This window comes from Melozone crissalis, unplaced genomic scaffold (genome assembly GCF_028551555.1).
Source record: "Melozone crissalis strain CALT ecotype California unplaced genomic scaffold, PUWL_Pcris_2 ptg000081l_1, whole genome shotgun sequence".
Lineage (NCBI taxonomy): Eukaryota > Metazoa > Chordata > Aves > Passeriformes > Passerellidae > Melozone > Melozone crissalis.
The window spans coordinates 2,671,612-2,684,311 of NW_026535858.1; the positions used below are offsets into that span (position 1 = coordinate 2,671,612).

Below are 12,700 nucleotides of genomic sequence, written 5' to 3' on the forward strand. Positions count from 1 at the left end.
AGCTGCTACTGAGTCTCAAAAGGACAAGGAGACATGCTGATCACATTTGTGTTTAGAGAGATGCTTATCTGAAATGCACAAAGGGTGACATTATCTATCACAATCTCTGCCTATATAGATCATAAGTGCCTAGAAGCAAAATGTTTAGGAGCTATATGGTAACAAAGGCAGTTTTGCCTTCAAAATATTTTCCTTTCTCTCCTCTTAAGAGGAAAAAAAGCTCTTTTCTCCTTGTAGAGCACTATAATACTAATAAGTACTAAAGAACTAAAGTAAGTACTAGTGTGCTGTGCTAACAGCATACCTTTAGTATTTAGCATTATTTAGCAGTCATTACCACACTTTCAAAAGATGCCAGAAAGCCCAAACCTTTCAGAAAGGCTGTCTGATCATCAACTCTATCTAAAAGACTTCAGGAACCCAACTGATCTCTAGGAGAACTTCCTACTACTCATCTGTGAAAGTTTGTTCTGTTCCTTTTACTTTAAGTCCTAAGCAAAGCCTTTAGTGCAGCACTCTCACACCTCCAACCTAGAGTGAGGTGAAGGTTAAGGCTTTAAAGGTACATTACAAAACCAGTTCTGCAGAAATTTATGGACGTGCTGGGCTTGACACCTGCATATTTCCTCCTCAAAATCAGCATGGAACCGATGCTTCTGTGGCTAACACTGAGCAGTTACAGAAATGCTTACAAGAGTGGGCCTTAGCAAGTTTGCAGTGATCCATTGGCCTCCCAGTGCATCTGACTGAGGATGCAATTCCCTGTCAAGCACAGGTTTGCCCGTGCAAGGAATGCGGCACCATGCCACGAGCCAGCTCCTGCTCATGCAGAGACAAGTGCTGTAGCCAATTTTTGGCAACAAAATGAGCATCAGTGAGTTCTCATGCCTTACAGGAGAAGTAAAGCAGTCACCACTCTGTAAAGAGCCTCCCTCAGTCTGGTCACACATGAAGGAGCTGTGAGACTTCAGCTTTACAGCACCAGAGCTGAGGGTCTGGTTAGAAGTGCTGTGGGTTCTTGACAATTTCACAGGGTTGGGATCACACCTTTCATGCTCATCATTAAATTTCCAGCACTTGTCAGCTTCCTCAAGCTTAGGTTTTACAGTACAGTAACACAGCTCTGATTTGACTGCACAACCCCACACGTTACAAACACCAAATCCTTGCTGAACCTCCACTGCAGCCCTGACAACCTTGCCAAAGCAACGCCACAAACTCATGCAGCACCAGGAGAGCTGGCAAGAGGCAAACCAAACTCCTGCACATGTGGTAATCCATCCCTAAAGACATCAGCCACCAAAACAGCACCAGTGTTTTGAAAAAGCACCTGGAGATGTCCACCCAGCCAGCCCACAGCTGCTATGTAGTATCAGCATGACCAACATCAGCTACCTCTCAAAATTAAACAGAGCCCAACTGCAGAGTGGTGGACTGTTCTCTGGCAGCTGCTAAAACCACTGCTGGTACAAAGAAATGCATCAGTTTTATCTCACCACAGGGCCTTACAGCCCAAGAAATTTTTAAGCTCACAAGAAAAAAAAGAAGCAGCCAACAGGTAGTTTTTCACTCCTATCCTCTGTACCCTCTGCTTTTTGTGATGAACAGCAGTAAAGGATTGTTCTACAAGAGGACCTGTAACGCATCACCAAGTTGGCCTTTCTGATCAACCCATCCAGTCAGTACCATTGCTCTAATCCAGATAATTCTGGTAACAAAAGGAGGAGTTTGGGGAGGGGCAGGACAAAAAAGAGGGGTTCATTAACAAAACATCAGGAGGCCCAAATCAGAGATTCCCACAGCTGACTTAGAGAGGTCCCTGCAGGGCCCATGGCACACACGGCTTCAGGAAGTGCAGCCACAGTTCACCAAATCCAGAATTGGACCCACAACAGAGCCCGAGGGGATGACCAAGAAGCTGATTTCAGCTCCTTTCTGCTCTCCTGTTCCAGCACAACTTTCACACATCACCCCCAGGCTCTGCCTGCCACACCAGCTGTGGGACATGCAACAGGCACAGTCGGGACCAGCTTTAATGCTCTGTGTGCCTACTGCAAATCCCACTTTGCCCCTTGCATGAAGGATTTAAAAACCAGTACAATGATGCAAGCACAAATTGTGACGACTGCACAAGTGAACCATTTTTTCTTACAGACTGGACTTCTCAGAAAGAAATATCAGAATTCTATGGTTTATTATCCGAAATAGATTTAAACATTTGGGAAAAAAAAAAAAAAAGGTTTCCAACACAAAACATTGGAAATGAAGAGAGGCTAATCTGCCAAACAACAAAACCATCAGCTGAGGTTAGAGAGGAGGCTGCATATGACAACAGCTTGCTGCATGTAGGGCAAAAATTGCAGATTAATTTCACTGTAACACTCCACAGAAGTGAGCTCTCATCTGAGGTGAGGAAGTATGCAAGGCTTTTCCAACTGTTAAAGACAAGGGCCCGTACAAATTAGGTAAGTATTCCTCTTTAGCATAGATAATCACAAAAAAAGATGACATTTTAGTTTTTATTATTTCATATTTGGCCAGGACTTTTAAAGGAAGGACTTTTAAAGGAAACATCAAACATTCACTTTTCTGTAGGTCTAGAAAGGATTCAGTCTTCCCCCCACCCCCACCTCCCATAGGATTTCTATTGGCCCTTATATTCACACTGCAAATTAGTTGGGAATAGCAGTATTTATACTAGATCAGCAATGTCTGGTTCTTATCCAAATGTTCCACCTAAAGAGGATGCCAGTTCTCATGGATTGGACAGCCCACCCTGCAGCATTCCTGAGAATTGTACAATATAATCTTGAAAGTCAGCAGAGTGGATTATCCACTTTTTTCTGGACTTGAACTTGTGACCTTAACAGTAGCACAGCAGAAAGCAAATGTGCTATGCACTTTGCCATAGTAACCTTCCATGTATTCTTTTCAACTTAAATACACACAATTGAAACAGCTACAATTTTGGAAAATTATGTACAAACCCTATATTTTTTTCTTTTTTGATTACATATAAATACAAATTAGCTATTCTTCTAAAAAGTGGTTATAATAGTAAATAAATACAAAATAAGAATCTGACCATTATACTTCATGTGCTGGGGTTAAACCCATATAAAATGTACAACTAAAATACATTTAAAATCTTTAAAGGAATATTTCTCTGATTAAAATATTTGTTTTCCCAACTTTTTCGTAGACATAAATATATTTTCAAAATAGTTGTGTTTTTTTTCTTTCCATTTCATTACATAAATAAAGTCTTCATTGGGAAATATTAAAGTGTCAGCTATTTTTTTTTTTTGCATTTGTCTAATATATTTGCTGCGTTAGCGGCACCCACAACCCTCCACAACCATATCTTGGTAGTTCTTTAATACAACTTTTTCATTTTCATCAAGGTAGAGCATGGAAATAGCACTCAGTTCTGTAGGCACACAGCAAGCCTTGGGGATTTTGGAATTCACCGAATTGACCAAAGTCTGAACAATGGCATGGTTGGTTGAGTTTAGGTGATCTGCCAGAGGGAAGGGACATTCCCCGTGGCAGTAAAAGGCACTATACCCCGGCGGGGCCACAATCCAGTCATTCCACCCCACATCATTGAAGTCCACATACAACGGGTGCCTTTTGCAACTGTATTTGTGGCGTTTACGCTGTTTGTGTTTCGCTTGACGCTTTTCTCTTTTATGGAGCGGGTGTCCCTTGCCATCATGCCCAAACGTCACTAACAATGGCCTGAGCTGAGACCAGCTATCTTCATCCTGATGTAAAGACCTGCTAATCCTAACGTGCCTCTTGGAGGCACTGTTCTCTTTGTCCAAGTGAACCACCTCTACCACAAACCCATGATTAGGTTGTCCATGTGCAATCCACCTCAAAACAGCTGGCGTTACATCAAAACTTTCCCATTTACTCGCATTATGATGCACCAACCTGGTGTCCAAAAGTCTTGTGACAGGGTCCTTAGAGGTGGCTGTGGCTGGCTTTATAATTTCATAAATATTAATACGGTGATGGTAGCTGCTGTTGTTCTCAAAGGCTCCGTGCACCTGTTTCCGAAAAATCTGGAGTTCAGCTGAGGTGATAGACTCCTCACTGGGGATGGAAGTTAAATTAAAGAAGAAGCGCCGTGCTGTTTTCCCACTCGTTTCTGGAAGTTCTTCCAAAACTTCTAATTTCATTAAACAGGGAAAATAAAAAAAAGAGAAAAAAGGAAAAAATCAGAAACTGAGACAATCAATCAAACCCCTTAAGACTGTCTGCTGATGGCAGCTTTCAAATGACAGCTACCACATGTGACACACAAGACCTGAAAGACTTTCAGGCATAAAATACTGTGTCCCCTGTTCGTTTGTTTGTGCAAGCATGAACAGCATGAAGTTAAAAATGCTTCATTCATTTTACACATTGGATTGGGTCCTGGTGGCCCTTGCCTTCCAGGTAGTTATCATCAGAAGCAAGAACTATACAGCATTAATTTGGACTTCAAGGACATGAATGAAAAACTCAGGCACTGGGGAATTATTAAAACTGGTGGAGGACTTTGGATAACTGTTGCATTTCTGATTTTTTCTAAGAACGCAGCTCTAACATCAAACCCTTTAACTCCATTCTGAAAAACATTACTCTGCAATTTAGGTGACCTAAAAATCTTAATGCATGAATTTTTGTGTGTTTAATCACACACAAATCATGTATCAGCACCCATAATGGTACTTTACAAAGCACGTCCCAGTATTTACCCAAAAGGGCCATAAAGAGCAGCAGGAAGATTCAACTGCTGAAATAGGGGTGGATGGAAAAGGGATAATGAAACAAAGTCACCTTCAAACAAGAAGCTTATAAAACTACCAAAACCAAACATTCAAGGAGTCACTAAACTCTGGGCCATTCCCACCTCTGAGTAACGAGAATGGAGCTTCAGAAGGAGTACAATATACCTAGGCTTGCTAAGTACATTATTGCTACAGACATTAAGAAGTTAAGTATTTCCCAAACTAAAACTCTGTCATGGTTTTTAACTTTGGTGCTAAACACACTGAAGGGGGAAAAAAACGACCTTCTAAGGGGGAGCCAAACCTGCTATTAGCAATTCTTAGTGGTGTAACCATTCCCCTTTGAATCCAGCACAAATTTTTGCATAAGGTAAATCTCAGCCTTATGGTATTTCAGGACCAGACCAGTATTTGCTAATATGCAAATATTTTTGAATGGTCACAAGACAAACTTCTGCTCTCAAGAAATCACTAATGCAGTGAGAACTCAGGTGGAAAAAGGGAGTCACACTGATTTTCTTCCAAATTTTTAAAAAATTGTAACATCAATTTTCTAACAGAATCTGCTTTTGCTGTAATCATATGACGACTTCAAAATGCAGATTTTTACATTTGCCTAAACCTTATCAACTTTGCCTTTTTAACTCCTCTCTCACTCAGCCCCTTGCCCACAATCCTTGGGTTTAACACGAACGACCCACGTGCTGGCTTTTCCCCATTAGCTGCCAGGTTTTTACTTCCCACGTAGGGAAAGGTTTTTACTTTGCGGATGCGGAGAGGTTAGATTGCACCATTCATCTTCCTCACGATAAGGTTTTCCACTAAACAGCACATCCACCTCTCACAGGCCGCCGCCTTTGGAAAACTTAAAAACTAATTATTATCTTTTCTTGACACAGTTTCACTCTAAAAGCAGTGGGAAAACGCTTTTTCATTACTTTAGCAGCGGGGCCGCTGCATGGCAGCTCCGGAGAGCCGCAGCCAGGAGCAATTACAACCTGGGGAAGCCTTCCCAAAAACAGCACGTGAGCGACACGCGCCCCACGGGCCCGGGGAACGCCGCAGCCGCTGCCTCGGCCACGGGGGCCGGGAAACGCCGCCGGCTGCGGAGCGGGGGTCTGACCGAGAGCCGCTGCCTCGGGAGGTGCCGCAAGGAGCTGCTGGAGGGCTCGCAGGTGAGAGCCAAGGGCACCGCGGGGCTCTGCTCAGCCCGGGCGGGTCGGGCTGCAGCGCTCCTCGACGGCAGCCCCCAGGATGTCGCGGCTGATGGTTTCACTGATCTCTCACGGGGATTAGACCGGGATTAGAAACCTCCGCAGCGGCCCGGCTCAGCCGCGCGTTAGGGAGCCTTCCCTGTTTCTAGCCCCGCAGGAGAGCGGCGACCTGTGGGAACGCTTAACGCGGAGTCGCGCTGGTTCAGCGGGAGAAGTCAATAAACCGGGAGCGGCCCAGCGGACAAGAGCGGGGAGAAGGGAGCTGGCAGAGCAAGAGCTCCGCGGCAGAGCCCGTCGGGCAGGCAGCCGGCCGGGAGATGCTCTGCGCGAACCCCGCGGTACCGCTGCAGGAATCCGCCCCCCGCTCCTCCTCCGGCCCTGCCCTCCCCGCCGCTCCCGCAGCCCGCGGAGCCCCCGCCCGCCCGTACCTTCGTGGTGGAAGCTGCGGACGGTGTTGGCGCGGCTGGCCGCCCGCTCCAGCGGGAAGCCCAGCGCCGCCGGCTGCCCCAGCTGCTGCCCCGCGTGCAGGCGGTAGAGGTCCAGCATGTAGGGCGGGATGACGACGTCCTTGCCGGGGCTGGGCCGCCGCTTCAGCCCGAACATGTGGAGCAGGCGCAGCTCGAACTCGCTGAGCAGGTCCTCGGGGCGCTGCGCGGCCGAGGCGGCGCGGCCCGGCTCGCTGAAGCGCCGCCGACCCACCTCCGGCATGAGCCCGGCCGCGCCGCCCAGCAGCGCCTGGCAGAGCAGCAGCGCCAGGAGCGAGCGGGTCACGGCAACCATGATCGACCTGCGCGGAGGAGGAGGCGATGGGAGCCAGTCAGCGCGGACACCGCGCCGGGGGAGGGGGGGACGGGCGGGGACGGTCCGCAGGTGGGACCCACCCGGGCGCGGGGCCACGGCCGGCGGAGCCCCCGCCGCGGACCGGCCGGCGGAGCCCCCCGAGGGGCCGCTTCAGGTGCGCGGCGGCACCGAAATCCCCGTGGCAGGAGATCAAAGGGAGCGAGGCGGGACGGGGAAGCGGAGCGGGGCGCTCCGCAACAAAGGAGCGCGGAGGTGAAGGGGAGGAGGGGACGCGGCCGGGGGCACCGCCGGGGCCGGGGCGCAGGTGTGCGCCGGGCCGGGCCTCCCGCCGCCGCGGCCGGCACCGCTCACCGGGAAGGGAAGGAAAGGGAGGTGCTGCTTTTGCCCAGCAAAGCCAGCTCCCCTGTGCGCTCCCGTCCCGACCCCCGGGCTGCCCCCGACACACACCCGCTGAGCCGAGCCGCGGGGGCTCGGGGCCGGCTCCGCTTCCCCCGCGGCGGGGCAGCGGCTTCCCTCAGCGGAGGGAAAAGGAGAGCTGCTTCCCTTAGCGGAGTGGAAGAAGGGGAAGGAGGAAAGTACATATCCTGCTACGTCCTTAGCCAAACCCACAGGATGACCTTCTCCCCCGTGAAACTTTGGGCTGGATTATTATAGCAGTAATAATCGTTATGATTAGTGTCCCGTCCCCCCTCTCTCTTCCAGAGCGCTAGCACCTCCGCCGTGGCCCACGGAGTCATCCTGCGGAGAAGGCTTTCAGCGGATCTGCGACCGCCGGAGCTATACCTGTGTGCAGCAGCAGGGGTTGTGTCTGCAGGAGGGTGTTCTGCTCTCGGGGTGTTTTTCCCGCATCACTTGGTGTTACTCCAAACTTCGCTGCTGCTCCTCTACAGCTGCCGAGCAGAAAATAGAAGTTCCCTGAAGTGCAGTCCGCCTCGGAAACATACTTTTAGCAGCTGGTTGAGGAGGCAGAAGGCAAGTCCCAGCCAGGGAAAAAGCTTCTCCCTTTTAAAAGCAGCGATCGTGAAGTTGCTTCTTCTTCTTCTTCCTCCTCCTCGCGTGTGTGTGCCTGCCCGTGAATGGGTCCCTACGTGTCTACGGAGTTAAAAGGCTCCTTTTAAAAAATGTCCTTTGCATCACGCTCATCAGACAGATGGACATTTACCGAGACTCCAGCAGCAACATCAAGATGAAGCTTGACTTGTCTCCGCTCCCTTAAAAAAGAAAGGCAAAAGGAGGGAGGAGGGTAAATAAAAGACGAAAAAAAAAAAAAAGAAAAAAAAAAGGGGTGGGGAGCCGCCCGCCGCCGTCCCGCGTGGAGCGGCCGCGCTAGGGCACCGCGCCGGGCTCCCCGCCGGCCCCGCACCGCACCATGGCCGGGGGTGGCCGCCCGCCGCCGCCGCCGGGGCTTTTTGTTGCGCGGCGATGTCACGACCCCGGAGGCTCGGGGGCCCGCGCCAATCACAGCCGCCCTGTGGGAGCGGGCTGCGGCCCCGCACGGCTTTTAAAGGAGACGCCGCCTCCCTCCCTCGCTCCTTCCCTCCCTCCTCCCTCGCCCGCTCCCTCCCTCGCCGCGGCTGCCGCCCGCGCCCGGGTCGCGGTGCCGCCGGGGCGAGGGATGGGGCGGGCGGCTGTCCCGTTAAACTCTGCTACCGGCGGCCGATCCGATGCGGGAGACCCCCGGCCCGCCCGGTCCCGCTCCGGGCGGCCGTGGCGGAGCGGGACCGGGCCGGGCCGAACAATGACCCATTGTACAGCCCGAGCGCTCCGCCGCCGCAAATCGGATTAACGCCGTGCCCCGGACTGCCGGGGTGGTAAGGTGCGAAGGTCACGTAAGGTACCGGGAGAATCCCGGTGCTCTGGAACTACTTAAAAAATACATATATGTACTTATTTACATTGCTCCCCCCACCAGAGCGCGGAGCTCACTGCCCGAGCGGGGGCGAGGGCTGGAAATCTGGGGGTTTCCTCGCTCTCCTCTCCGAAAGAGAAGTGCCCGGACTCGGGAGAAGTCTCCTCCCGCAGCGCATCCGATGCGGGCTCAGCCCCGTGCGGGCGGCGGAGGGGTTGGGCCGGGTGGTTTCTCTAAGATGTGGCTGCCCTCCAGTGGCGGAACGGCGGCGGATCGCCCGGCTCGGAACGGCGGCCCCGGCCCGAACCGCCCGCCCGCGGCTCCGCACCTGCCCCGGGGCCGAGCCGCGCTCCCCGCGGGGCCGGGGCTCCCCGGGCTGCAGCCTCGACAGCTGTGGCATCGCCCACGGAGCAGGACAGCGCTGGCACGGGTGGAGAAGGCGGGTCCGTGCCCAGCGCGATTGTTCTCCCGATCCCAAGTGCATCCCTCGATCCCTGTCCTGACGCTGGCAAATCTCCTGACACGACGAGTAACTCGCGAGCAGGGCTGTGTCCTTTGCCCCGTCTCTTGTTTGTCTGCCTGGGCTCTGCGGTAGGGCCAGGCCCTTGCATAGGTATGCGACACCTAGCAATTTAGGGTCCTCATCAAAGCCCAAGCCATCGGCACACCATCATTAGCCGGGGTCCTGCTGCCTTCCCGGCAAGGCAAGTGCTCTGTGCTCCACCTCCTCTTCCCAATATCTCTCAGGGGCTTCATTTGCAAAAGGCACAGCCAGCCTGTGACACCTTGAATTACTGCGGAGGAGGACTGAGAGCAATAACAACTGAGACAGCTCCATTACCAGCTCCTCCTTTGGGAGCGGCCTTTCCCCTCCAACTTGCTACTTCTTAGTGTAGCAAGAACACCGATTTGAGACAGGAATTCAGCACATTTGGGCTGCAATAATTCCTCCTGCGGACCTTCTTCCCTTGGCTTCCCTATCACGACTCCAGCCATTCCCGTGAAGCGTCCCTGCAGGATGAAGAGCTCACCCAGGGAGGTACACAGCAGCAAAACAAACCACCCCGGACCTGCACCAGAGAAATTAAAAAGCTGCTAAAGCTCCCAACACTGCTAACCTGATTCTCACTCGTGCACACAGTGGGAGAGAGGACACTGAGCAAGGTGAAATCCCTCAAAAGTTGAGTTCTTTATCCCTTGCATTCCAGTGCAGATAATGTTTAATTTTATGACTTCCTGCAAGTCTTTAGCATGAACTGAAAGTTCGTGCAGTGTGACTTCAGGGTATGCCAATTATGTAAATCAGCACTAAAATAACAATGGCAATGTAGTTTACACATCACTGACATTAAATGAGCACTTCAACTTCTAATTGCCATTCCAGTTCAATCTTAGTGGGCCATGCCAGGAAAAAGTCATTTCTTGCCTCAACACTTACTGCCTGTGCCTGGAGCAGAGGCTCTACTGCATGCCCAGCACAGCGTTATCTCCAGGAGCTCTCAGTATTAGGATAATGAGCCTTAGAGGGGAGAAATGTCTGTGTGGTTGCTCTGAAGGCCTGCATACACTCTGATCTGATATCAACAGGGTCTTGTAGGTTTGCCCCTCTCTGATTTTAAGTATAAAAAGCTCTCAGACACTTCTCTTGGCCATAAAACACCTTGCCTTTATACTTTGTCGTGTCTCAATCCATTTAAATCTGGAGCTGCTAGGCAGCAAGTCTGCCTTCTCATCCATTCTCTTGAGGACCCAAAAAACAAACTGAAACACCTATAACACATTCCCTGAGTGCACTGGCACCCACCCACAGCAGAACCCGAGCCGTGGCCCCTCACCTTCCCCACAGAAAGATTTCTCACCAAGGCAGAGCTAGCTCCATTGAGGCAGTATCCTGGAATATGGAGGAAAAGGTTAAAAAGCATTATCCCTGAAGGTTTAGTTGCGGCCTGTGTCTCCTCAGCACAAAAACTGACTTAAATTCTGCTGGGGCTGTGGGTTGCCTGCTCCACCCCAACCCAGCACACCTGAGCTCACCAGCTGAGAAGCATCTTCCTGATTACGGAGAGAATTGGAGACAGTTGCATTTAGGTATCATGAATTGGAGGCAAACACGTCTGGCTGTGCCCCCCCCCAGACCCCCAGCTCCACAAACCAGCCCTTGTCCCCTTCCCACTCCACAGCAGCACACTCGAGAAAAGAAACTAAATCCCAACCCCAGCATTTCCTGCAGCTGAAATTCCTCACAAGCTCTGTGAAAATGATGAGTTGAGTGGTATATCAGCTAAATATCCAGCCCCATCCAGGAGGGCTCCCACAATGTCATTGCATTTTACAGAATTATTTCAAGAGCAATCCTGCTCTTCAGCCCAAGCCCTGCCAGAGAGAGAAGCCACCACTTACACTGAAAAGATCCGTGCTAGCAAACCTGACTGTGCATATTTGTTCATCTCCTTTGTGAAATTTCACTTCTGCCCCTCAAACTACACTGATTCATTTCTTTCTTCTTTACCACATGCACTCCTTTTTTTGTCTTTTTTTTTGGGGGGGGGGGGGGAGCAGGTGTTTAGGCAGTAAGTACTCAATTAGTGGCACCTGCTGCTAATGTTTCAGATCCAGGTGTTCCTTGCTAAGACCCAAACACAGCTGATAGCTATCAACTTCAGGTGTTGTTGGGTTTTCTTAGTAAAAGGGTGGAAAAGTATCCAAATAAGGACATTTTTTACAACAAGGAGAGAGTCCTTTTCTCAGGGTAGACAGGAAAGAAGAAAATACTTTCTTCCCTCAGAATTTTCTCTTGCAAATCCTGTACAAAATCACATTTATACACTGCCACAACATAGTGTCTTTTTTCCAACTTGGTTACACTGCTGAAGACTTCAGCTGGAGGACCTAGATGAGAAAGGCTCCCTGGGGTCTGTGACCACAGATTGCAGTCCTAAACAAAATAGCCTAAATTCTGGTCTAGTGAGAGACACAAGCCTGCAGAAACACTTGCATCGCTCTGTGCAAGGTGATACTCAACATTTACTACTGGTACCAGCAGCCCCATGTGACCAACGTGGAGCATTTTTGAGATTCCCACTTTAGACCACTGTCCCCTGGATATGATAAGTATGTGAGATATGAAATATTAATGGTAGTGGGCTTTTTTTATGGATTTTGCACGTTTCAGTGAATAAAGCTCTTGATAAAAGTCTGTGCTGAAGTATGAAACATGTTCACGGTGCAGCATCAAATGTGAGCAGGGCGACAGCCGAGAATGAGTTAAGATGTGTCAGTGATGTTGAGGTTTTGCCTTCATAATGGGTAGAGATTATCTGAAAGCTTTTCTTTTCCTGAGCTGTGCTTCCTGCTGGCATCTGTGTGAATATGATGTGTGGCCATTCTTTAAAATATTACTTAATACTGTTTTCCAAAGACACATTTGCCTTTTGGTGGTTTGTCTTTTAACATCTATCAACTGGCTCTGCTGCACAGCCTGTCTCCTGTTCTGTGAAGGATGGATTCTCACCTGAGAAGATAATTTACAAGAAAGTGATTTGTTTTTGAAGAGAGGAAAGGCAGCTTATTCAGAAATGTCTATTTCTTTTTTATTCACCTTTGCTGAAATCTGGCAGCTCTTCAAAGCTGTTGCTCTGTTTCGCAGTGAGTCTCAATTTCATTCATCAAATCTCAGCTTGCTTTCCATCATAGTGGCAGGGAAATTGGAATTTATCAGGAAATACAATGCAGACCCAGGATTTTCTTAATTTCCAGTATGTCTCCACTGCTGGTGAACGATAGCAGTTGCTCCCAGCTCTGTTACATCTGCAAATACAGGCTGCAGCAATCAGTTCACGTGGCTGTGCAGCTTTGAAACTGCAAGACAAAGTCCTACAATTTGTAATAAAATTACTGATGAAAGAGGAAAAGGGGAGACTAATATAATAACCTCCTTTTTAAAAGTGTTTTTTCCTTTGATGCTGCAAAGCTCCAGATTTCAAAAACCAGCATTTGACCTGTGGCTTTTATCATGAAGAGGTGAAAATGCCACAACACCTCGGTACAGCCTGGAG

General features: G+C 49.9%; 1 protein-coding gene across 3 annotated transcripts in view; it reads right to left on the minus strand.

Moving 5' to 3' along the window:
* Nucleotides 1-2,659: 2,659 nt before the first annotated feature.
* Nucleotides 2,660-12,700, minus strand: part of BMP2 (bone morphogenetic protein 2) — a 211,460-nt gene continuing 201,419 nt past the window's right edge. For all 3 annotated transcript variants that reach the window (XM_054290354.1, XM_054290355.1, XM_054290356.1), the window contains 3 exons: nucleotides 7,580-8,007; nucleotides 6,424-6,782; nucleotides 2,660-4,177 (listed from right to left, as the gene is read on the minus strand). In XM_054290354.1, the coding sequence (XP_054146329.1) occupies nucleotides 3,333-4,177; nucleotides 6,424-6,775 (1,197 nt within the window). In that variant the 5' untranslated portion in view covers nucleotides 6,776-6,782; nucleotides 7,580-8,007 and the 3' untranslated portion in view covers nucleotides 2,660-3,332. The remainder of the gene's footprint in view (nucleotides 4,178-6,423; nucleotides 6,783-7,579; nucleotides 8,008-12,700) is intronic.